General features: G+C 35.5%; 1 protein-coding gene across 1 annotated transcript; it reads right to left on the bottom strand.

Annotated features, from left to right (window-relative positions):
- Window positions 1-4,940: 4,940 nt before the first annotated feature.
- Window positions 4,941-18,389, bottom strand: lztfl1 (leucine zipper transcription factor-like 1). The gene is made up of 11 exons (XM_055230014.1): window positions 18,156-18,389; window positions 17,751-17,875; window positions 16,742-16,936; window positions 11,698-11,755; window positions 11,307-11,382; window positions 10,595-10,655; window position 10,443; window positions 10,014-10,091; window positions 7,404-7,580; window positions 5,973-6,076; window positions 4,941-5,256 (listed from the first exon to the last, which is right to left on the bottom strand). The coding sequence occupies exons 1-11, from the start codon at window positions 18,156-18,158 to the stop codon at window positions 5,238-5,240; spliced, it is 897 nt and encodes a 298-aa protein (XP_055085989.1). The 5' UTR covers window positions 18,159-18,389; the 3' UTR covers window positions 4,941-5,237.
- Window positions 18,390-22,974: the final 4,585 nt, after the last annotated feature.

The following is a 22,974-nucleotide window of genomic DNA, read 5'->3' as shown; positions in this document are numbered from 1 at the left end:
TACTGCCTTTACACAAGTTACAGACATATTTTTAGGTAGTTTGGTAACTGTTAGTACAAAAGATGAAATCCGAATCATCATCACCAAAAACAACGACCAAAAGGTCTCCGAGAACACTTTTGAGCATCACCCAATGGGCAATACAAAAATTACCGCGAACTCAGAAAACTCGCTTTAAAGTGCAAGTGAAACTCAAACGCTCTCAGATTCCTAATCTTTCAGATTTATTAGGCTCCCAATCCAAGGATAGCAGAGAGGATTCTTCCCCTGAGCCCAGTACCAGTTTTTACCCCACCCAGGCGAAGAAGGATGCTGGGACAGTGGATGGAGGCAGTAAGAAGTCCAGAAAGGACTTCAGTGACAGTACTGGACCAAGCACCAGCAGGAAGACCAGGAAACATCGCCCCAAGAAGGACGCCCCACTGACAAAGAAGCTTCAAAAGAGCAAAGCAAAGCAAGGTGAGACCAGTCACTAGCTTACAATTAGGCTGGAACAAAAATTAGCAAATTATCGTAATATCTTCAGTGTAACAAATGATAAATCACAATGTGGTTAAAGGTGCATTATGAAACTTTTCTGGTGAAGTACATGTCACCTGCTTGTCTCTATGGAGATTTTGTTGAAAGAAATGTTACAAAATATGGTTTTAGACAAGCACAAGACGCCATCCCCCCTGAAAAGTTACATAGTACAACTTAAAGGTCTGGAATCTGACAGTTTTGAGTTTTACAGGCAATAGTATTGTCACAATACTAAAACTCGATTTTGATACTAAAAAATTCACTCAATACTCATTACTGATTACACTGATTTTATATACAAAATTATAGTTGTTTATCCGAGCACGAGGTCTTATATTTCTCCTGATGACGAAGGGGGGGGGGTGAAAGGTAGAGAGGGATCCCTCACTCACTCCCTTCAAGGGAGTGAGTGAGGGAGCATAGATTGCAGGAGCGAAGGCGTAAGTGGGAGGGGGAGGGGGGGGGGGGGGGGGGGGGGGGGGGGGGGGGGGGGGGGGGGGGGGGGGGGGGGGGGGGGGGGGGGGGGGGGGGGGAAAGAGAGGGATCCCTCACTCACTTCCTTCAAGGGAGTGAGCATAGATTGAAGGAGTGAGTTTGTCAGTTGTGCATTTAAACTGGTAGGAAAGCAGAATTCCCTGCCCTGTGTTGTCAATGTAATGTATGTGATAGAAATTTAATAAACAATAAACCTTTCTTCTGTACTGCAAAACTCACCGAGCTTCGGAAATGGATTACTTTTCATCTAGAATCATAGTTTTTTCCACTACATGTGTTACCAGTGAACACGTTGAATTGACTGGAGATAGTTGTTGTTTTTCAAATGTAGGCATTTGGAAAACATGAACTACAAATCTGACCAAAAGCAGACCAAGATTGATGTGTCTCTTTAAGAGTACTTCATCACCATCCCCTTTGCCCTAACAGATTGTGGTTGCACTATTTAGTGCACATGTATAAAAAAGTACAAAATACATATTAGGGTAACAAAAAAAGTACAAAATACGTACAAGTACAACACAAGGAAACATTACAAAGGGACTACTTATGTAAATTATCTTGGCATATTTACATTTGTTTAATACAGGATTTCATTAATGTGCTCAATTTGCCTATATAAGAAGAAAATTTGATACAGGGCCATAACTTTCCTACCCAATGTGCACTTGAAACATACCCAGGTATACAAATGAGCACTTTGTAACTTTTCTGTTACTTGCTTGTGTCCATGGAGATATTATAGCCTTGGATTCATTCATTATTCAATCTAACATGACGTTCTTAAAATTAACCAATACTGTAAACGCTACGCTGGGGCCTTGTGAAAGTGTGACAGTTACAAAGACACAGTGACGAGTACAGGTGGGAGCCATAATGTGGGAAAGTACTGTCAATCTTTCACAATGCAGAACCACTTCCTGTGCAAAGAAGCTGTGATGCACTCAGGCAGCACAATTTATCACAAGCAAATCTGCCAACACTAATTTAGTCCTCCTCAAAACCTGCTCTGATATGTATTGATGCATTATTGAATTGAGGATAACATCTCCATGGAGACAAGAAATGTTTAGAGAAATGTTTGTAAAATATGACATTAAACTGAACAGCTTGTGGCTTGCCTGGCCAGTCCAGACTGATATCCCTCTGTATTTTCTATAACAGAGGGATATCAGTCTGGTATCACCTTCTTTGTTGTGTCTTGAGCCAGAACCAAACATGATTGTACATAGTTTAGTACTTTGTTCATAGATTCTGCACAAATCCATAATGTTTTTCAGTCCCTTGTGATGTAAGCAGCCATATTTGTTTTGATACAGATGGACCATGTGTGTCTCTGATTGGCTAATCCACTAGTCAATCATGCCCGTCTGAACATTGGGAGATTTACTGGTCACCAGACTATATTCTGGATCCCAGGCAAGGTGGTGTACCCTCTATCACAAAAGTTACACAGTGCACCTTTTAAATTCAACTTTCTATATCTGACTAAAATTAGGCTATTGCGTTTTATAGTTAAGGAGTAGACCAACATCTAGGGAGACTAAATCCTAATACTAATTTAGCATAATATAAAATTAAAACAATACTAGTAACCATCACCATTTCAGCATCATAATTTTATTTTCTATATGTTGCGCAATACAAAGAGGTCCACAGATAGTTTAGTTTAAAGGTACAGATGTTTCACACTCTACAAGAGCAGTACAACATCACGTTTGGATTGTATTCTCATGGTCACTCATTTGCAGCAATACCAACTCCTCCCAGACTAAAATATCATATTCTCTATGTTTGACCAAGACCAGCTATAATTTGTAATACTTTATAATAACTACATCTTAATCTTTATGTGTGTGTATATATATATATATATATATATATATATATATATATATATATATATATATATATATATATATATATATATATATATATATATATATATATATAATATATATATATATATGTCCAATCAGTTAGCAGAATGAGCCTCATTTGGGTTGCCAGCTTCAGTGCTGAAATTCAGTTGGTTTCAACCTAAGAGGACTCTCTCTGATCTGAATTGACACTAACTAGACCTCAGCACCTACAACCATCATCATTAATTAGTGCCAGTGCAGCCTGTGCAGCTCAGTTAGTGAATTCTGAACTTCCATATGAGCCATGGCCATCCATATATTGAGAATGAGAAAAAACTTGTATTATGTGTTCTCTATCTGCAGGTTAAGATACTGGCAACCCTGTTTTAGTTGTGATTGCAGTTAAGATGTAGTTACTGTAAAGTGGTACCCTATAATGTATTATAATGTGCTAATTAAGCTAAAGCTAAAATCTTGTGTTTGAGAAATGGAACTTTCACAGAATGTCAAATCACTCAAAACAAAATCATATTATTGGATTGTCATAATTTTTAAAGGTTTGTAATTATGAGCTAATTTAGCAGAAAGTCTGTAATGTCTTTGTTGAAGCAATAACATTTGTAGGCAGATGGGTAAAACTCCCATTGAGCGAACAAGGCCTCTTTACATGTCCCTGATTGCATAGAGCGTCATCACGCTAAAGGAACTGTTTCTTCTGGACTGGTACAGTACAGGTTGGATATACAGTAGCTGGATTGGCCATTATCCTAAGGAATTTCCACCCCTCATGTTTTGAATAGTAATTAATTTTTATGAAGCTGTCTTAAATAATGCATTTATTGATCTTACACCAAACATCAATGGTCTTTTGTTTTGGTAAGAAAAACATAGTTAACACCATTCTAATTGAGATTTTGCCAAAATGTTCTAGTTTTCATGGCATGACAATTTTGGTTTGGTAAGTCAGTTTGGTTAAGTTTATAATTTTAGTTCCTATTTTGACTTGGCTGATGTGACATTAATAGAGGTAATAATTTCTAGTAAGTGCATTATAAACACGGGCCAAAGCTTGCCTTGCTTACACAGGAGTTACACAAGAGTTCTAGGTTTGGGAAATTTCGAATATCTTATTTAAATCTACCTACAAAAAAGTTTAGCCAAAAGAAAATATGATCTTTAAAAATAAAAAATATAAAGTTTGTCACATGTCAACAGTATGTCTTAAGATACTTGGAAATGTCTTGGTGAGATTGACAGAGGTGAGCAGTAACCACCACACTGAAACTGAAAACTGAAACGGAAAAAACATGCAGAGGAAGCTAATTAGAATGAAGAGTATTTTTAAGAAATATTTTCCCCTCGGTTAAGTTGGAGGGAGTGTCATCCAGTCCTTCATAAATTACAGCACTGTATAAAGACATATACTATCCCAGGAACATTGCATGACTTCTAATTTATTTACAGATCCAGACCCTCAAGATAATTCATGAAACTCCTCTGTGTTCTTAAAACCCATACACCTTCACCAGATTTAGCTTGTCTATGCAAAAAACTCACTTGGGCAGTAAATGCTATTAGCTTGGTGAGTCGGTGGCTGGAGTCCTTGCCTCTTCTGCTGCTTTTTAAGATGCAGAAAAATTCACTTAGTTATTTTAAAATGTAAAATGTCAGATCTTAGTCTATATTTTCTTTTTTCCTACTTTAGTCTGTATGACGTTTTTATGAAGATTATCAAGTTTGACTATAGTAAATCAAGTCATTGTCATAGTAATTTAACAGAACTTACTGTATTCTTATTGGATGTTGAACTTAAGTGTGGAGGTTTGCCAAGAATATTGGGCCCTAGTCAAACTATTGCAATGATATTGTTATCACAATATTTAACATAGTTTTTGAATATAACTATATATAGTATATAAATATAACTATAACATTTAATCTCATAATGGATAAGCCTACGAAAAATAAAGTGAAATGAAAAAAATAGTAATTCATGATATGGAACCTTAAAACAAAATCAAGTTTTAAAAGTTAGTAATGGACATAGTACAAGGTCTTGTAGTGTATAGTAGGAGATGCTAAAACATCCAGTACCATAACAGCCTGTACTGTACCACATCAGAGGACACCAAAAGCAGATATGATGCCACTGTCAAATAATTCAGTTCAAACTTCACCATGTCGCTCTTTATTAGCAGTCAGGTTTTACTATAGATACCAGATATAATGTGTAATAACAGCTGTATCAGAGGAGCTCTTCTCTTTGTCCACTTGTAGCTTCAGAATGAGTAGTATGTCTTTAAACCTCAGTATAAGACATTGGTTCAGTTGTTGACCCAGACCCAGCAGCCTTTGAGTTCATTCATCAGGTTCATATCTGCACGCAAACACACACACACATTTAGTTACATGCCTTTTATCATCTCAACCGCTTCAAAGAAAGTCTGATTCTGATGCAAAGTGACCTCATAAGGAAATAAAAAACAACTTGGTTCACATAGAACTGAAACTAATCGGTCATTACTATAATAGTCAGCAAATTACATATTTTCTCTATTGTTCAGATACCAATTATTTTATGAGTCATACAGCACTCGTGTTATGACTCAGTATCAAACACAAAAAACCCTCACAAACTTAGTGTTTTTGATGAAAAACCTTTTTTGTCTCTATCAACAAGTCCTCAAGTGGTGTCACTTAGGCTTAATTTGGGTAAAATAGTTTAAAAAAAGGTGTTCACAAGGCTTTTGCAATCTAATGACTGAATAGTTCTTAGTTGTATTTCTGGTGTCACATTTTAACTTAGACACAATGACCCTAAAGCCAGAACTCTAAATGCACAGTATCATAAAAAAATACTGCAATAAACAAATGGCAGAATAAAAATAATTTAGATAACCCTCTATAACTCAAATCTGACTGTAGTACAGAAAAATAAGAAAAATTCTCTGTCACCACAATAAATATTGAAGTAAATAAAATAATTATTGTGGCAGGCCTCCTGTATAATTTATAAGGTCAGGACAAGCAGACAAATATCTTCCCTGTGGCCTACCTGAACTTTGACCTTTTATAGTCTCCAGTCCTCCTCACCTTTGTAAACTTTTCCTGAGTTCCTTGATCTGCTCGTTCTTCTTGGTCAGGATCTCCTTCATGTTGCGAAAGGCCGCCGTCTGCTGGAACTTTCTGTCCAACTCCTAAATCAGACACAAACAAATAACCAACATTTTAAATTCCAGGATTGGGGCAACTGGAGGCAAAGGTGAGGAGGAATATAATTCCATTTCAGTGAAGGATTAGCAACAGAATATCACAAAATAAGAAAAATAAAAGTGCATTTGGCCAATATTTTAAAGATATTTACGTTTATATTTTGCATTATTTGTTTATTTTATAGGAGTTTATGATAGACAGTGATAAGTGAAGAATTTTAGGTTTTCCTGGACAAATACTTCAGAATGTTGACCACACAATAGTTTTTATCCATTTCTTACTTATAAACTTACTGATATACAATTTTGGATGTTAGAAAATAGACTACTACTGCTAATTATGCTAATGTTGAGACAGTGGTTATTTAAGGGGGTTAAAGGGGGATGGGGGTCTTGCCCGAAATGTTGTTTTCTGGTAATGACAATTAAAAAAAAACAAAACATCTTGAATCTACTACTTCATTTTTCCCCCAGTTCCCTCCATTCTGTGATTCTGAACATTCTGATGACAAAGTATTTTAAAGGGTCTATATTTATACTAACTTGGGCGGTAAAATTAATTGCAATTTAATCAAAATCAAAAATTGGAATGGACACAGTTGGCAAATTGCAAAGCCTGCAGTTTTTAAACTACCATAATTTCTTCCACAAAAAATAAAATATACATCTTATTCTGCATACAAACTGTTAATGATGTAGTTCTGTACAATCATCCCTGTAGCTATAGCTGCCATCTTGTGGTTAATTGTGCAAGTGTCTGTAAATGATGAATGTTTTGTCCTATGTCTGTAATTACTAATTTTTCTTACCAGCATGTTTTACTGTTGCTTATATTCACACTGCCTCTTAAACTTTGCTTCTGCTCTATCTGGACTTTTAAGATTTGTGGCTCTGTCTGGACTGCCTGCTTTGCTCTTGCTGCATAAACTTAACTACATTTTAATCTATGAAATGTTTCATTGTTTTATCTTATTCTGATCCCTCTTTCCAGGGTGCCTTCTGTAAATCTGGCAAAGGACTACAGATGGAGACTAGCCTATTGGTTAACTCTGGCATATTATGCATTTGTACTGTTGGTCAATATGCACTGTCATTGTTATAAATAAATGAATAAATATACATAAATAAATTAAATAAAACATGATCTGAAATGTGATTTGTGTATAGTTTTGTCAATTCAATAATAGAATCTTATTGTTAAAAAACTATAAATTTCAAATCCAAATTGCAGTTTGATATTTTTCCCTAATACTAACTCCCACTGACTTCAGTCCAGAACAACCCCTGTGTTCTGTGTTGTCATATGTCAGACCTTCTCTGCCAGGCTGAGCTGCTCCTGGACCCTGAGCAGCTCATGTTTGGCCGAGATGAGATTCTCCTGGAGGTCCTTCTGAGAAGCGGCATTGGCACTTAGGGACTTCTCATAGTCCTCCTTCAACGCGGCCACAGTATCCTCCAGACAGCTGATCTCCTGAGAGTGGGCCAGGAGCTTAGGGAAAAAACAAAATGGCTGTCAGACTAACTGATGAATTGCATGTACACTATTGTACATTCTAATGCTAGTTAATTTTTTACAGCTATGACAATACTTGAAACAATATAAGATAATACACAATACACAAGATAATAAACAATAAGAAATAAGAAATACTACTAATAATAATATTGTCTTGAGTATATGTGCTACAATGAAATCTATAACAGATAATAGGGATGGAACAAGATTTTGGGCTACAAGATCTCACATCTTAAGGAAATATGTACTAAATATTTATCTATTAATTCAATATGAATTACATCACTATTTTGTCCAATCTCATTATTGTGGACTTCATGTTGTGTTTCACATCATCTCGTGGAATTATATCCCACCCACACTAGATATGTAACAGTACTGGTAATATAATACAATTCTCACAACATTATGTTCTTTACAATATATTGAATGGTAAGCTTGAATGTTTGATTGAGCTGGAATCTGAAGTGACTACATGGATCATAACTTGCTACATTCCAGTGCAGTCAACATGAAGAAAAATAGTCAGGGGTAACATGGAGGCATATATACAGTGGGGCAAAAAAGAATTTAGTCAGCCAGCCGTTGTGCAAGTTCTCCCACTTAAAAGACAAGAGAAGATCTGACAAGAGAAGCCTAGCCAATTATTAGAAAATGGAAAGATATACAAGACCACTGATAATCTCCCTCGATCTTGGGCTCCATGTAAGATCTCACCCCATGAGGTCAAATGATCACAAGAGCGGTGAGCAAAAATCCCCAGAACCACAGGGTGGGAACTAGTGAATGACCTGCAGAGAGCTGGGACCAAAGTAACAAAGGCTACCATCAGTAACACACACTACGTTGCCAGGGACTCAAATCCTGCAGTGCCAGACAAGTCCCCCTGCTTAAGCCAGTACATGTCCAGGCCTGTCTGAAGTTTGTTGGGAAAGCATTTGGATGATCCAGAAGAAGATTGGAAGAATGTCATATGGTCAGATCAAACCAAAATATAACTTTTTGGTAAAAACTCAGCTTGTTGTGTTTGGAGGAGAACCACATACTGAGTTGCATCAAAGAAACACCATACCTACTGTGAAACATGGGGGTGGAAACATCATACTTTGGGTCTGTTTTTCTGCAAAAGGACCAGGATGACTGATTCCTGTATAGGAAAGAATGAATGGGGCCATGTATTGTGAAATTTTGAGTGAAAACTTCCTTCCATCATTAAGGGCATTGAGATGAAACGTGACTTGGTTTTTCAGTATGACAATGATCCCAAACACACACTCCGGCAATGAAGAGCTGGCTTCGTAAGTAGCATTTCAAGGTCCTGAAATGGCCTAGCCAGTCTCCAGATCTCAACCTCATAGAAAATCTTTGGAGGGAATTGAAAGTCCGTGTTGCCCAGCGCAGCCCCAAAGCAGGAGGAATAGCTAAACTACCAGCAACAGTGTGTGAAAACCTTGTGGAGACTTAAGAAAACATTTGATGTCTGTTATTGCCAACAAACGGTATATAAAAAAAGTATTGAGATGAAGTGTTGCTATTGACCAAATACTTATTTTCCGCCATCATTTGCAAATAAATTCTTTAAAAATGAGACAATGTCTATTTTTCTGCATTTTTTTTTTTTTCTCATTTTGTCTCTCATAGTTGAAGTGTACCTATGATGAAAATTACAGGCCTCTCTCATCTTTTTAATGGAGAACCTTCACAATTTGTGGCTGTCTAAATACTTTTTTGCCCCCACTGTATACTTCTACATTACAATTACTACTGTTACAAAACACTCACACACACAAAGGGTACATACCAAAATAAGCCCAAGATTGCAGATAAACAACAGATAATATTATAACAATTAAAATAAGTCAAATGTGTGTGTGTATGTTGTATATGTATGTGTGTGTATATATATATATATATATATATATATATATATATATATATATATATATATATATATATATATATATATATATATATATATATATATATATATATATATATACTATATATATATATATATATATATATATATATATATATATATATATAAAATCAACAAAGACTAAAGAAACTAAAGAAAATGTAGTAAGAAAAATAAGAAATGTACAGAATATCGATTGTTAATTTAGCAGTCATGACATCGGTGAGATCCATCAGTCGTCCAAGTCTTCTCTCTTACAATTCCTTGTCAGTTGGTAGATGTAACTTTGGCTTTTACTTAGCAGTCATGACATTTATTAGACAGGAGGGAGGGTGAAGTGAGGGAGGAGAGGTAAAATAAATCAAAAAGCAAAACATAGACAACTAAAAATGAGGGAAGGAATTACATTCATTTCTTAACATGTTTTAGATAATAAAAGTTTTGTGTTCAAACATTACGCACACACTATTCCTGCATTATTATCATACCTTCTGTTCCCCTTGCACTTTCTGGAGGTCTTTGAGGGCTCTTTCGGCTTTCGTTTTCTCGTCCAGAGCACTCAGTGCCTACAGACAGAAAACATAGAAACCAGGCATTACCATTTTCAAATACCACAAACCAGCAAAATATGATATATTTGATATGATTATGGCTAGAGATTATTTTTTAGTAAAAATCATTATCAAGCTAATTTTTAAGCTGGACTTTATAAAATGGCTGGTGTACCTGATTTTCAAACTGTGAAAGGAGTAAGTAGGTATTAAATCTATCTAACTTGTTCCTAGCTCTCGCAAACTCTGGTGTAGTAATTTCAAATGCATGATTTTTTTGGCCACTAGCCACAGCTTTAGAAGGCTACCCAAAGGATAGCAACCATCAGCTCTCATCCCCAAGCGGCATATAGTGGCTCACATGACTCTTTCATACAAATTTACAACACATACAATGTTTTTTCAATTAAACAAAGACAGTGTGTAGCAATCTGATTTTTTTCATAAAATTTTGGCTTCTACAAAATGTCGTAATTTATGACAAAAGTGTCAATGCAGCTTTAAATGTGGTATAGTACCTGTGTTCTAAGGTCCGCAATTTGGCTTTCATTTTGTCAGTTTCTTCTTGTAGTCTGGCATCTCCTGAAGAAATATGAAATATAAAAAAAAAAGTAGTTATAAGTATTAACTGTTACAATATAAAATGCACTTTAACCATCTTTATAATTGCTACAACTTAATTAGCCTGAAGAGCAACATATTATGCAAAACTTATATTACATGTAAGTTATTGCATAACTTTATTTTATCTTATGCTATAAACATAGCTAGATGTATTGTTTGCTTCATTCAACATTTGTGTCATTAATCCATTAATCTAACGTCTCGAAAATGTCCTGTTTATATTTTACCAGTTTGTTGTGCCATAATACAATTTTTAAGTTTTTAAACCCACAAACCATCACCCGACAAATTCCACATCAAATTGTGTTCACAACAAATGCATGGCTCTATTAGCATAGCATTCATGGAGGATAAGGACCTCATTTGTTGACTGATTGATTTCATTCCTGTTGCAGGCAGCAAAGAGTATTTAGGTACAATAGAGCAGAGGGATTAAGTAGTTACGCTATACCCAAATTTGCATTTGTGCTTATTATAGTATTAATGAAGTCATTCTTAATAAACTATTTGTTCAAAATGAATGATGTCTTTGTTCATGCTTTATTAAGGTTAATTACACTGTAGTTATTAAAAGGTTTTACCAAATGCTGCTAGTCTCACATAAGCTTACCTTATTAAGAAGTTCAGACACCCCTCCTTCATTGAGCGGTGCTAATTTGGGTTTACTTGACTCTTGGTTGGGCTGAAATGAGAAAAATATAATGAACTACAATTGTGTGTTTTGTCTCATGTTTCAAAGTCCCATGAATCAGCTTTAAAACAACATTTAAAGACAAAGAAGTGTATATCATTACAAATATGATACGGGTGCTTAAATGTACCTGTCATTGCTCTGTATGTGTCACCACTGAACCAAAAAGTAACTGAAACATAAAACTACTTCAAAATAAGGTCTTTACTGCACCTGCCCGGTAGTTGTGGTGTCTATGCGGGTCAAAATATTGTTTCAGCCAATGATGAATGGTATTATCACCGGTCATGATTCACCTTAACTCACCTTATCAGGTGTTTTGAAGTCAGTCTTTTCAAATTCAGCCACTTGTTCCAACAGCTCCCTGGATTCAAGACAAAATGAAAACATGCATTGTGAATATTATACACTCTACCACTTTCAGCTTCCTGTTATATGATGCCATTTTGAGGATGAGTAATCACACAAAAGACATTTTGTTTTGAACAGTTGTTACCTTTCATCATTCTGAATCCACAGGAAGAAATTTCACAGTCTCAAACCTACTACAATTATGGTCACTTTTTCATTTTTTGACTATGAAAATTAATAGCACTAATAGTATTAATAGTACAAATTAATATATAGATTTATACAAAAAATCTAAATGCTCATAAGTTTAATTTGTTTTGCACATTTGAGTAATCTTTATACTCCTGTATTCAAGATGTCATTCCATCGTTTTCAGAGCCACCGGTACATGCCCACTGCCTTACTTACTTACTTCAATTTTATTTTCTTAATCGGTGATATGCGTAAATTTCGGCAGTGTTGTGTATTTTGGCACAAATGAAAACGAATCTGCTGCTTTCCAGTCGTGATCTGCTGAGCATTGTCCAGCAGTGTGGCAGTTTTGTTGGATGTTTACAGCAATGTCAGCTCCCACTGGGCACTGCAACTTTCCAATGTGGACATCATCATGGACTTGTTTATTTTATTAAGTTGTTTACATCAATATATTAAAATGTCCAAAATATAACAATGATTCAAAAGGTGTCGTAAATTATAACTATATAACAGACAAAAGCACAATATGTGTTCTGTATAACATTGCCCTCCCTTACAATAAGCCCATTTTGTTTTGTTATTGTTGATGTCTTTATTTCGAACCAGATATAATGCTCTGTGGCAGTTAGGAATCCTGAACACCCTTGTTATTGTACACTTTTCACAATGTGGTATTTAGAGCAGTTTGGAGAAAGCTTGTATGTGGTTTTAAAACCGCAAGCGGTGACGAGGGGCGTGCGTATGACACCAGTTCAGTCACGCAGCAGGAGTATCATTTTCACCCTTCCTCAAACAGTGCAGCAGAGAAGAGGAGATCATCTTGTCCACCCACCTGTTTAACACCACATGTGAAGAAGCTAACTTAGGTTTGAAAGTTCATATGGTTCACCTAAAAGTAAAAAAAAAAATCGCATTGCGTCATCTGCTGTAGAGCAATACTGAAACAGTAGCGTGCTAAGTGACAAACCACCAGCTATTAAAGCTCTAACTTAAAATATAATAGTAAAAGAGACTAGGGTTGTCGGACATATCGAAAATCAGATACTAATCGATACTACGACTAATATCAAAACTAGATACTCATTTGAGCAGGTATCGATACTAAAAAAGTGGGTTTTGGGCTGTATCATACAAAACAACTATAAGACCACAGACTAGTATACACCTGTGGACCACTATGGAACATAACTAGACAGAGGGATTACACAGATATAAAGCCACATGGTAAAATAAAGAAAGTACTGTTATTTAATGTTGTCTATTGTCTAAAGAAAGAGTGTTTTTTTTTAAATTATCATTGTGGTATCAGAATCAGTATTGAGTATCAAGTCTTTTGTACTGTAATGATCTGATATTTGGTGTTTAGCTTAGAGTTGTTAAGTATTGTTGTTAACGTAACTGATTTTGGATGTGACACTTGGTTGCTATGCCGACAAAATGACGTGATGATTCTTTTCGTCAGTTACTGGTCTGTTGTTTAGCTCTTGTTTTGGTTAAGGTTACAGCCTTCATAACCTTCATCCAACTTAATTCACTTTTATTTACATAGTCTAATAGTCATTCATCTAGTATGTGACAAGCTTTATCAAACCAAACTTTCTAAATGTATAAGTCAAGTTAATATGAGTAAATTGCCAGATAAAAAGTTTGTGTAAATTTAAACTTTAATCTTTTTTGAACTATCGACTTAAAATGACTTGCCTGAGTTCTAAAATTCCCACATATTTTTTTTACTTCTTACACAGTGGTGGAAAGAGTACTGCAACTTTATACTCAACCTTCATAACAACCTGCATATTCCCTCATCTTATTTGAGTTCATCAGTTTAGAAAGGAGATACAGAGGTGAGACAGCAGTGGATCTGGACAATTCAGTCTTTTGCTGTACTCAGTTCTTTGTTTTTAAATATAACTAATTACATGGCTAGAATTATACTGAATTACAAATACAACTGGTTGAAAAATAATGTAATGTAATTCGTTACTTTCCACTCATATTGTTGTATAATCATGATTATCAATTGTCCAATTACACTTGATATACCTAGTTGGAGTGTAAACATGTTTCTCAAAACTGAGAGTTTGAGAAATATATTTAAATCATTAAAAAGTTCTAAAATCCTCACACAATACTCTTGAACTAATTTTAACAGTTTATCCAAAGAACGTTGCATTCATTGATCCCATTTGCAAAGAACCCAAAAAATAAATAAAAATACAAAACACATTAATCACTTCTTGGCTGGTTCAACTGTCAAATTTGCCATGTATTGAAAAAAATATATAATTTTATTTATATTATACCAAAACTTCAAAGTCATAATTTAGTCAGTAAGACATTTCTTGTGGCTTTTCTGAGAGTTCAATAAACGGTGTGAGCAGAGGTGAAAACAGGAGTGGTAAAAGTTGTGGTTTCTAACAGGGAAATCTCTGCTATAGGACTGACCTCTCTGTGACCTTTCTGTGATCTCGCTCACCCACACAGGCGTACTCGTTCTCAACAGCACAACGGAGAGCAGTGTTTAGGTTGTACAGAAGGAATCTTATGACATACTGTTTGACCTGACACAACCCTTTATTTTGTGTTGTCCTGCCATAAAATAACTTTTATTTTTTTTTAAATAATTTTGGACTATTTTTAGCCTGACTTCAGACAAATGCACTGATACCACATTTACTTTACATGTATATATTTAGTGTTGTTTTTGTTTTTGTTTGTTTTTTTACATCTAAGGCCCTGTAATGCTGAAGGTGCTGTTTTTGAAACATCTCAGATTTTTGAATGAGCAAAAGTTGATGTTGAAGCTCCAATGACCCCAGCCATTTTCTCATTAATTTCAAGGGATTCAGTGAAACGTTTATGAAATATACATCCCATAAGACCTCATTTACATGAAATTTACATGTCATGTTTACATTCATATTTACTTGATGGAGTTTGGAGTTATCATTTTTTTCTTTGTTTTAAGGCCAAAACCTCTGCAAAAACCCAGTGTTTATATATAGATGGTGGTCTTTCCACACAAATCCACCTTTATTTTTGGAAAAAGATGCTTTTTGATTAAAATTTCTTCTTAATTTACGATCTTTGATGAAATTATTGAATGTTCAGAGGCATTTGATTCTGTAGGTAAACAGCAGAAGACCAGCTTGTGTTTGGGGCCATATATGGACACTGGAACTAGGCTTTGTCTAAAACAGGATCAGGACTAACACAGGAATCAAATATCACTCTGAATATGTGACTAGAGCTTTACTGGAGCTTTACAACAAAAAACAAAGAAACACAAAAAACAAAAACAAAAACTATTTGTCAAGTACAGTGACAGTGATGGAAATTCAGAGTTGAATGCATTTTTTTTAACTAAAACAAGGCAAAATGTAAAAAAAAAAATAAATAAATAAATAAATTATATATATATATATATAGATATATATATATATATATATAGATATATAGATATAGATATATATATATATATATAGATATATATATATAGATATATATATAGATAGATAGATAGATATATAGATAGATATATAGATAGATATATATAGATATATATATATATATATAGATAGATATATATATAGATAGATATATATATAGATATATAGATATATATATAGATATATATATAGATATATATATATATAGAAATATATATATAGAGAGAGAGATAGAGAGATAGAGAGATAGAGAGATAGAGAGATAGAGAGAGAGAGAGAGAGATAGTTTGATATCAGTACATTAGTCTGGAGTCAGGCCAAAATTTGAAAAAAAAAAAAAAAATTTATGGCTGAGTTATAAGAGAAACAAATTGGGGTCAAATTGACCCCAGAGGAATTCAGCTTAACTCTACTGGGAGGAACACACAATAGTGCTGTTACACGATTATTTAACAAGCCAAACCAAAACAAACTGTACTCCAACATACATAATTCCTACATACATAATAAAGTTGTAGATCCATGAATCTTGAATGAAAGTGTGAATAAACATTTCCTACCATTGTAATCACAGCACAATAGTAGCAATATTTATGAATTCACACAGCTGTTGAGGCAAAGTACTTAATCTGTGATCTGATGTTAAAAGTAGACAAAATTATATACTGTGCCTTAACCTGGATATAGAGGACACATACACAAGTTTTTTTTTTCTCATTCTCAGTATATGGACAGCATATACTGCAGCAACAGAGACTCTGTTTAATGACAGGTGCAGGTGTTGGGGTTTAGGTAGTGAAGATTCAGATCAGAGAGAGTCCTTTTAGATTTAATCTAACTAGATTTCAGTACTGAAACTGGCAACCCAAATGAGAGACTCATGTGAGGCTCATTCTGCTTTCTGATTGGGTAATCATTTTGAGAATGAAAACACCAAATTATAAAATAAATAAATGGGACATCATGTTCAATGTTTTTGTAACTAAGAATAATAACTCTGGATTACAATTATTGACAGTTAAAGGCTATAATTGATTTGAAAAAGTTTACCTTGTGTCTGGATAAAGTTAGGCCATGTTTATGGAATTTAAAATCAAAATCTTACATGCAGTTCCTTTAAATGTAATTGATACTCCATAAATAATAAACTTGTAAGTGAGGGGTGTCCTCAGTCCCTCAGTCAACTAATTTGGCCAGTGGTGTCATAGTCAACTAATCAGTTTATTAGGAATATAAGGATTTATGTTCATAATGGCAGAAAGGAGAGGCCATGGAGTTGGATTGATTTCTTTAGTTGAACATGAAAGTTTTTAGTTGACTACAGCCCCAAATGCTGATTATGGCTATTTCATCACCTGTTTTCGAGCTCAGAGATGTCTGAGGTGAGGCGCAGGTAGAACTTCTCAGCCTGGGTGAAGAGTTGTCGCAGTAGGAGCACGTTGGTATGAGCAGTGTTTATGAGCTCTGTCTCCACCTCTCCTCTGACCACCACCTGCAGCCCGTCCAACATGTCCCTCACCTCGTCCACAGTGAATGTCTCCTCCACCAGCCTGTGGAGAAACACACACAACATAACAGTTATGAGTGTGTATGTATATGTATATATATATATATATATATATATTGGTAACACTTATCTGACATACTCGGGGGCAAATGGATTTTGTTGTTATTGTTTATTAAGAAAACAAGATTAAGTTATTAAATTAGAAGACCAGATTAAGTTAGTAATCAGCCTTATTTGTACATATAAAGTTTATATTAACATTCCATGAAATAAAAAGCAGTTTATTGTTGTGTAGATAATGTGTGATATGGCAATATAGAGAAAATATATAGTAATATTAGATTTGTTATTAAAATTAAGATTCAGTTCAGTGCACACACAGAACTGATTTTGAACTTGTTCAAAATCGACCTAAAAGTTCACTTTACTGGTAGAAGTTCAGCAACTTGTCTCCATGAAGTTGTTATTACTTTGCCTGCAATAATCCACAGTATTGCATTAACGTCTATTACAGGTGTAAGGCTTAAAAAAAAAAACACAAAACAAAAACAATAACAAAACAAACAAAAAAACACTGAAAAAAACCCACCAGGGATTACCTCTCCACAGACCTGACCAGTAACTTTGCCTGCCCTGGTGACGTCACCTGTTTGTCTCCATTCCCGGAAAACAAAGAACATCTCCAAGGAGACAAGCTTGTGGCACACCCAAAAAGTTACACGGTGGACCTTAAAATGTTTCATATTTCTTATACATTCTTACAACCCCACACCAGAACACATGTAAGGTTAGATGGTATCTGGGAGGTTAAGTTATAGCACTAATTTCATTTTAATCACATTTTTTGGAAATGTCACCTGCTGTCCTTGAGTTCTTCAAAGCAGGAGTCGATCGTCTTGAGTCTGAGGACCGTTTTAGAACGTGCAAACCTCATGTAATTTATCATTTCATTTTGATGGTGCTCGTTGAACCCAAAGTCAGCCTACATGGAGAGAAAAAAACGATTTACTAACACACATAGACAAAATCGACAGAACAGCATGTAGCTTATGCACAGAATTAGCCGATCTGCCGAAATTAACGTAAAGAAGATTTCCACAAGCTTATAGGCCTACAATGCACGAGCCCACGTTGGTTTTCATTGTGATCAAGATGAATGAATGCTTTTTGTTCATTTGTTCATTCAAACTGGGGAAACACAGAACACAGATTTTGCAACCTGTATGATTCTGGTGCATAAAAGCAACCGGTTTAGTACTTACCATGATGGCTGTGTGATGCTAACGTGTGCTGTACTGAGTTAGCTAGCTTGGTAACGTGGCTAGGTAACAACAACGATTACCGGAAGAATTAAGCAAGTTTAATGTTTTGGTTTAATGCTCCGTGATGGCAACGTGGATATGCGGAAAAGTTCAGTCCGATTTGATCATAGCAGCGAGATTATCGGGATGGCTAACAGTGCTATGATGCTAGCTTGTGTTTGCGCTGAGAATGCCTTGGCAACGGAGCGGAGCGTCATCACCTTGGTTACGGCTGGCGCGTTCACAGACACTGCGTAAATTATTAAATGAAATAGGTAATAATTGGTGGATTTCAGATTCTAAAATGTGATACATTATTTTCAAAAGTTATATTATTAATTGTTATTATTTATTATAATAACAACAAATATTAAAATATCCAACTGCAAAAAAAACACAATTATTTGCTTAATATGTGTTTAGTTCAGGATTCGTTCTGAATTGTCGTGTGTGAAGTTAAGTGACCAAAATACCTTAATTGATACACCAGAGGGCGCAATAGGACATTTTTTTTTTTTTTTTTTTTAGAAGTTGCGTGGTTAACTTGGATAAATAATTTTGCCATAAGGCCAGTTCGTTGACTGTTCACCACACATAAGCTCTTGTCTGACGAACTACTTGGCTTTATGGCGGCTGTTCAAAAAATACATTTGCAGCCTACTAAACTGGTCTAAAACCGGACTAAAATAGAGCTAACGTTACCATTAAATACCATTCTGGTTATAAAATAGTCATATCTAAACCTGCAAAAGTTTAAGCTTTAATGCATTACAGGAAATACAACCTATTAAATAGCCTAGGGCTATCTAATTTCTTGGCCAATTAATACGAAACAAAAACTCTTCTACAAGCCTGAATCCCAAAGGCTGGGAAAGACTCAGTGAAGCTAAAGAAGACAGATAAGCCTATTTGGGTGCTACGCATAAAATCTCCACTAGAGGGAACTAATACCAAGCATTACTTATAGACACTTGCCACATTCATTGTTCCAATAAAACCACATACAGTATGTGTTCTGAATAGGGGTATGCCACAAACATACAATTTTGAAAACTGAAGCATAGACATTTATAAACATTGTAGCAATAATGTAACTTGCATATCTTACCAGTTTCTTGCAGTTTCTTGTTTTCATCTGATTGAAAAGACCTTTGACCACATTTCTGGACTATTTAGCTTGGAATAAACACACAGAGAGAAGCACTGTGCATTTGTAGAAAGGGGAGATGTCTGTGGTCGACTAGATATAACTAAAATCTGCTGTTGTGACCAGTTAGATTCAAATATTTGTCATGACAATCTGCGTTTTCCCGATTGCTTTCAGAGAGAGCTCTTCCAGATAGATAGATGTGTAGTACTCAATTCAGAGTGCTACGCATATCAATCTGGACCAGGTTATAGCAATGTAGCTTTTCTGGTGGAGAGTCCCCTACCTACTCTTCTTCAAGAACATGTCATTGCTTTGCTTTTAATGTTCCACAGAATGGCATTAAACTTATCTATCTTCATGGAGACTAGCAGGAGACACCACCAGGCAAAGTTACAGGTCAAATCTGTGTAGAGGTGAGTCCCTTCGTAGTAAGAATACATGCTTTTCAAGGCATAAGTTTATTATCATACTGTGAAACATTACAGGCAAATCTATAACATCTCCAGAGACAAGCAGGTAGCAAATCCTCCACCAGAAAAGTTACATAGTGCATTTAGAAAGACATAGAAGACAAAAAAATTATCTTGCACTTTTTTTGATTGGCCTTAGCACTTTTTGGGGCTGAGTCATTCTCTGACAGTTGATCCTGTTTGTTTTGTCATGTCTACAAAGGACCTTTACATATTTTCTCATCTTTGCATCATACACTGAGTGACTGACAGCTTGGGCTAATTTAGCTCTGACTTGTGACTTAGCTCTGACTCAAACACATGTTCCAAGGAGATTCTTCATCAAGAAAAGACTTAACCATTTCCTTGTATGTGCGCATTCTGTCAGTGTAATTGGCTTTGCCTTGACAGCCCTGTGAGCTATCCTATCATATTAAATCACAATAATAATGTGAGATGTACGCATCTTAAAGACACAGTGGTGTATTGTACAGATGAGGTAATAGTGTGCGCTTTACATTATGTCTCTTGAAACACGTTATGTCATCTGTTGTTTCAGCAATAGTGCACAAGACATAGAGCCTATTCAGTCAATTTTATTTATTTTGAGTATGCACATTGGACACAGAAAGGACACAATGGAGGAATGTCAAAGTTCAATATAAATTTGTTATAAACTTGTTGTTTATGAAAATAACCGCACTTACAAAATACAATACATTTTTAGGTAAGGTACACACACATAGACAAAAATACCTTGCTCTGAGCCCCCGAAATCACTTTGTTTAAAATGTCCTCATATAGTTTCGTCACAGGTAGAAATCTTGTGCAATTTTTAGTCCATAAACCATCAATAGACTCTCAATAGCTCTCAGAATTTACATTACAACTGTTGGGGTTATATTAGCATGCCAGTCATGTTGCTCAAATGGCTAGTTTTGTTAGACCAGAAAATGTATATAAATATCTAAATAAATACACCAAATTATTTTGCAGTGTACATTTTTGTCATATCATCTAGTGCTTTACTTGGTTTCCTGTGACCCAGTATGGTATTAAATTAAATACATATTTACTTCCAGATTTTCTGAATAATCTGTCTCATTGTGATTACTGAGCCTGTATCAGAGCTCTGCACGCAAAAACTTGAGGACAGCACCAGTGGATCTTTACACAGGTCACTCACTTGTGGTCATTTATCTGCTCTTAAACAGACAGGGGAAGGACAATAACAGACCACGTAAGAACATTTCCACCGGACTATATTTGATTTGATACTTTATGTTCTCAAGACACAGAGGGAAACATTTTAATTTTCAAGAGCATGAGTCAAAGATATTAAAGAAAGTCATGGGGATGGATATTGAAAAAGTTATAAAGTAGAGCACTTTTGGAAGTCAATTTTAGTGAAAGTGGAAGATATTTTTACCCTTTTCATTAGCAGAGGCAGAAATTGAAACTATAAATATATATAGGGGAAACAGACCAAGAATGTTTGTCCAGGCACATGTAGGTAAGTATTTGCATAATTAGCATATACACAATTGCATCCTAAAACATATGCACAAAATCTTCTGCTAAGGTATCTGACCAAACCTGACTAAAAATTAGGGGGGACTCACTAAAAGTTTGGCGTTTTGTCTGGGGGCAGGGCTTGTTTAATTGGGACACTGCATGTTAATGGACCTAAAAATAACCCTAATCCTAACCCTAAAGAGGGGGTATTTTACTTCTACGGGGTATTAACTGCTAACGCATAACATATTTAGCTCACTATATTACCAAAACAATATATTGAGTTTCATATTTGTTTTTGATGCTCTGAGTCCTTCTTTTGCTGTCTGTATTCAGTCCCCCTTCAGAGCGCTATCACAACACAATTAGCATACATCCTGCAAATAAAACTACTGTACACCACATCAGGTTTGTCAAGTTGTTGTGTACAGTTTATATTATGCTTTTGTATATTTATGGAGAATTGTGTGTGGGAGCATAATTGATGTAGGCTTGATTGACGTAGGCTTGTGGACAAATCTCACTGTTGACAATAAGGAGGGTTCGAAGAGGGCCCAGGAGTGATTGCTAAATTACCAAAACATGCAGGAATGACATCTAAAACCTCCCCAGGCATGTTTTTGATGAGGGGATGTTATAACATGGTAGAAAGTTCCAAAAAGTAAATTTTGCATAATATGCCCTTTTTAACCTGATTGTGAAATAGGAAGTAAAAGAACCTGACCTGAATTCAGTTTTGTCTTGTCAAAAAGGCTGTATTTTAGACTTGGCAACACAGGTGAATAGAAAACACTCTTTAAAAGTAAGTTGTCATGGTTCCAATAGAACACTAAGTTCACCCATGCACGAACCTTTAGACCCCCAATTTGCATGTTTTTTATGTTCTACGGTGGTGTATAACAATAGTGATGCCATTAGCTTGTCATTAGATTGATGTGTTCATAAGCATGTTCAGTAGCTGAGGGAGAGTGTGAGGATAGGCCTATAATGTTATTCAGTTTCTTCAAACAATTTTAAAACTTGGGATTCTGAACTGTTAGTTGGAATTTCATTATTGAAAGATGTTCCAGTTCATATTTACCACTCAGGACACGGACCAGCTGACCCTTGAACACATCTACAACACATCATTAAAGATTTAACCACATAACACAATGTTCTCAGACACTGCTTTAACATAGTCCCCACTCGTTCTTTCAGTTTCTGCTTTAATGATCTTCCCTCGCAATCTGTGGCAAGGTCAAAGTTCAGATAGACAATTTTGCCAGTCGTCAGCAAACATGTCCGACGCAGTGCTGGGTCAGGCAGGAGTCTCTAATGGAAGTGTTGTTGTTGCGTCCTCCTCTGGGATCTAACTTGTGACTTTGCCATTATGGTACAGGCCTAGCATCATGTCCCCTCTCCTCGCTGTCCTCTGTCCACTCTGTCCTTTGCACAGTCACAGTGATTGCCATCTGCAGTGCCGTGCTGGGCTCTGATTGCTTGTTGGTGTGATCCCTGGGCAGTAGCACTCCTTCAGAACTGTGTCACCTCACTACACCACTAAGCACTCTGCCACTTTCAGTAAAGATGCTTTCTGAAGGACTGTGACCATTTAGAGAAAATACAGATTCCTATATGTCCTCTAAATATTTTTGATGTTTTTCCTGGTGATGTAAAAGATATT

Source organism: Periophthalmus magnuspinnatus, chromosome 20 (genome assembly GCF_009829125.3).
Source record: "Periophthalmus magnuspinnatus isolate fPerMag1 chromosome 20, fPerMag1.2.pri, whole genome shotgun sequence".
NCBI classification, from domain to species: domain Eukaryota; kingdom Metazoa; phylum Chordata; class Actinopteri; order Gobiiformes; family Gobiidae; genus Periophthalmus; species Periophthalmus magnuspinnatus.
This window is presented reverse-complemented; position numbering and strand designations above follow the sequence as displayed.

What these genes read in the sequence shown, in the direction of transcription:
- lztfl1 (XM_055230014.1), bottom strand. An exon ending in ATCTCTGAGCTCGAAAACAG is followed by an intron (nt 11,756 to 16,741) that starts GTGATGAAATAG and finishes TCTTGAATCCAG; the next exon opens with GGAGCTGTTGGAACAAGTGG. An exon ending in ACTTCAAAACACCTGATAAG is followed by an intron (nt 11,383 to 11,697) that starts GTGAGTTAAGGT and finishes TTCTCATTTCAG; the next exon opens with CCCAACCAAGAGTCAAGTAA.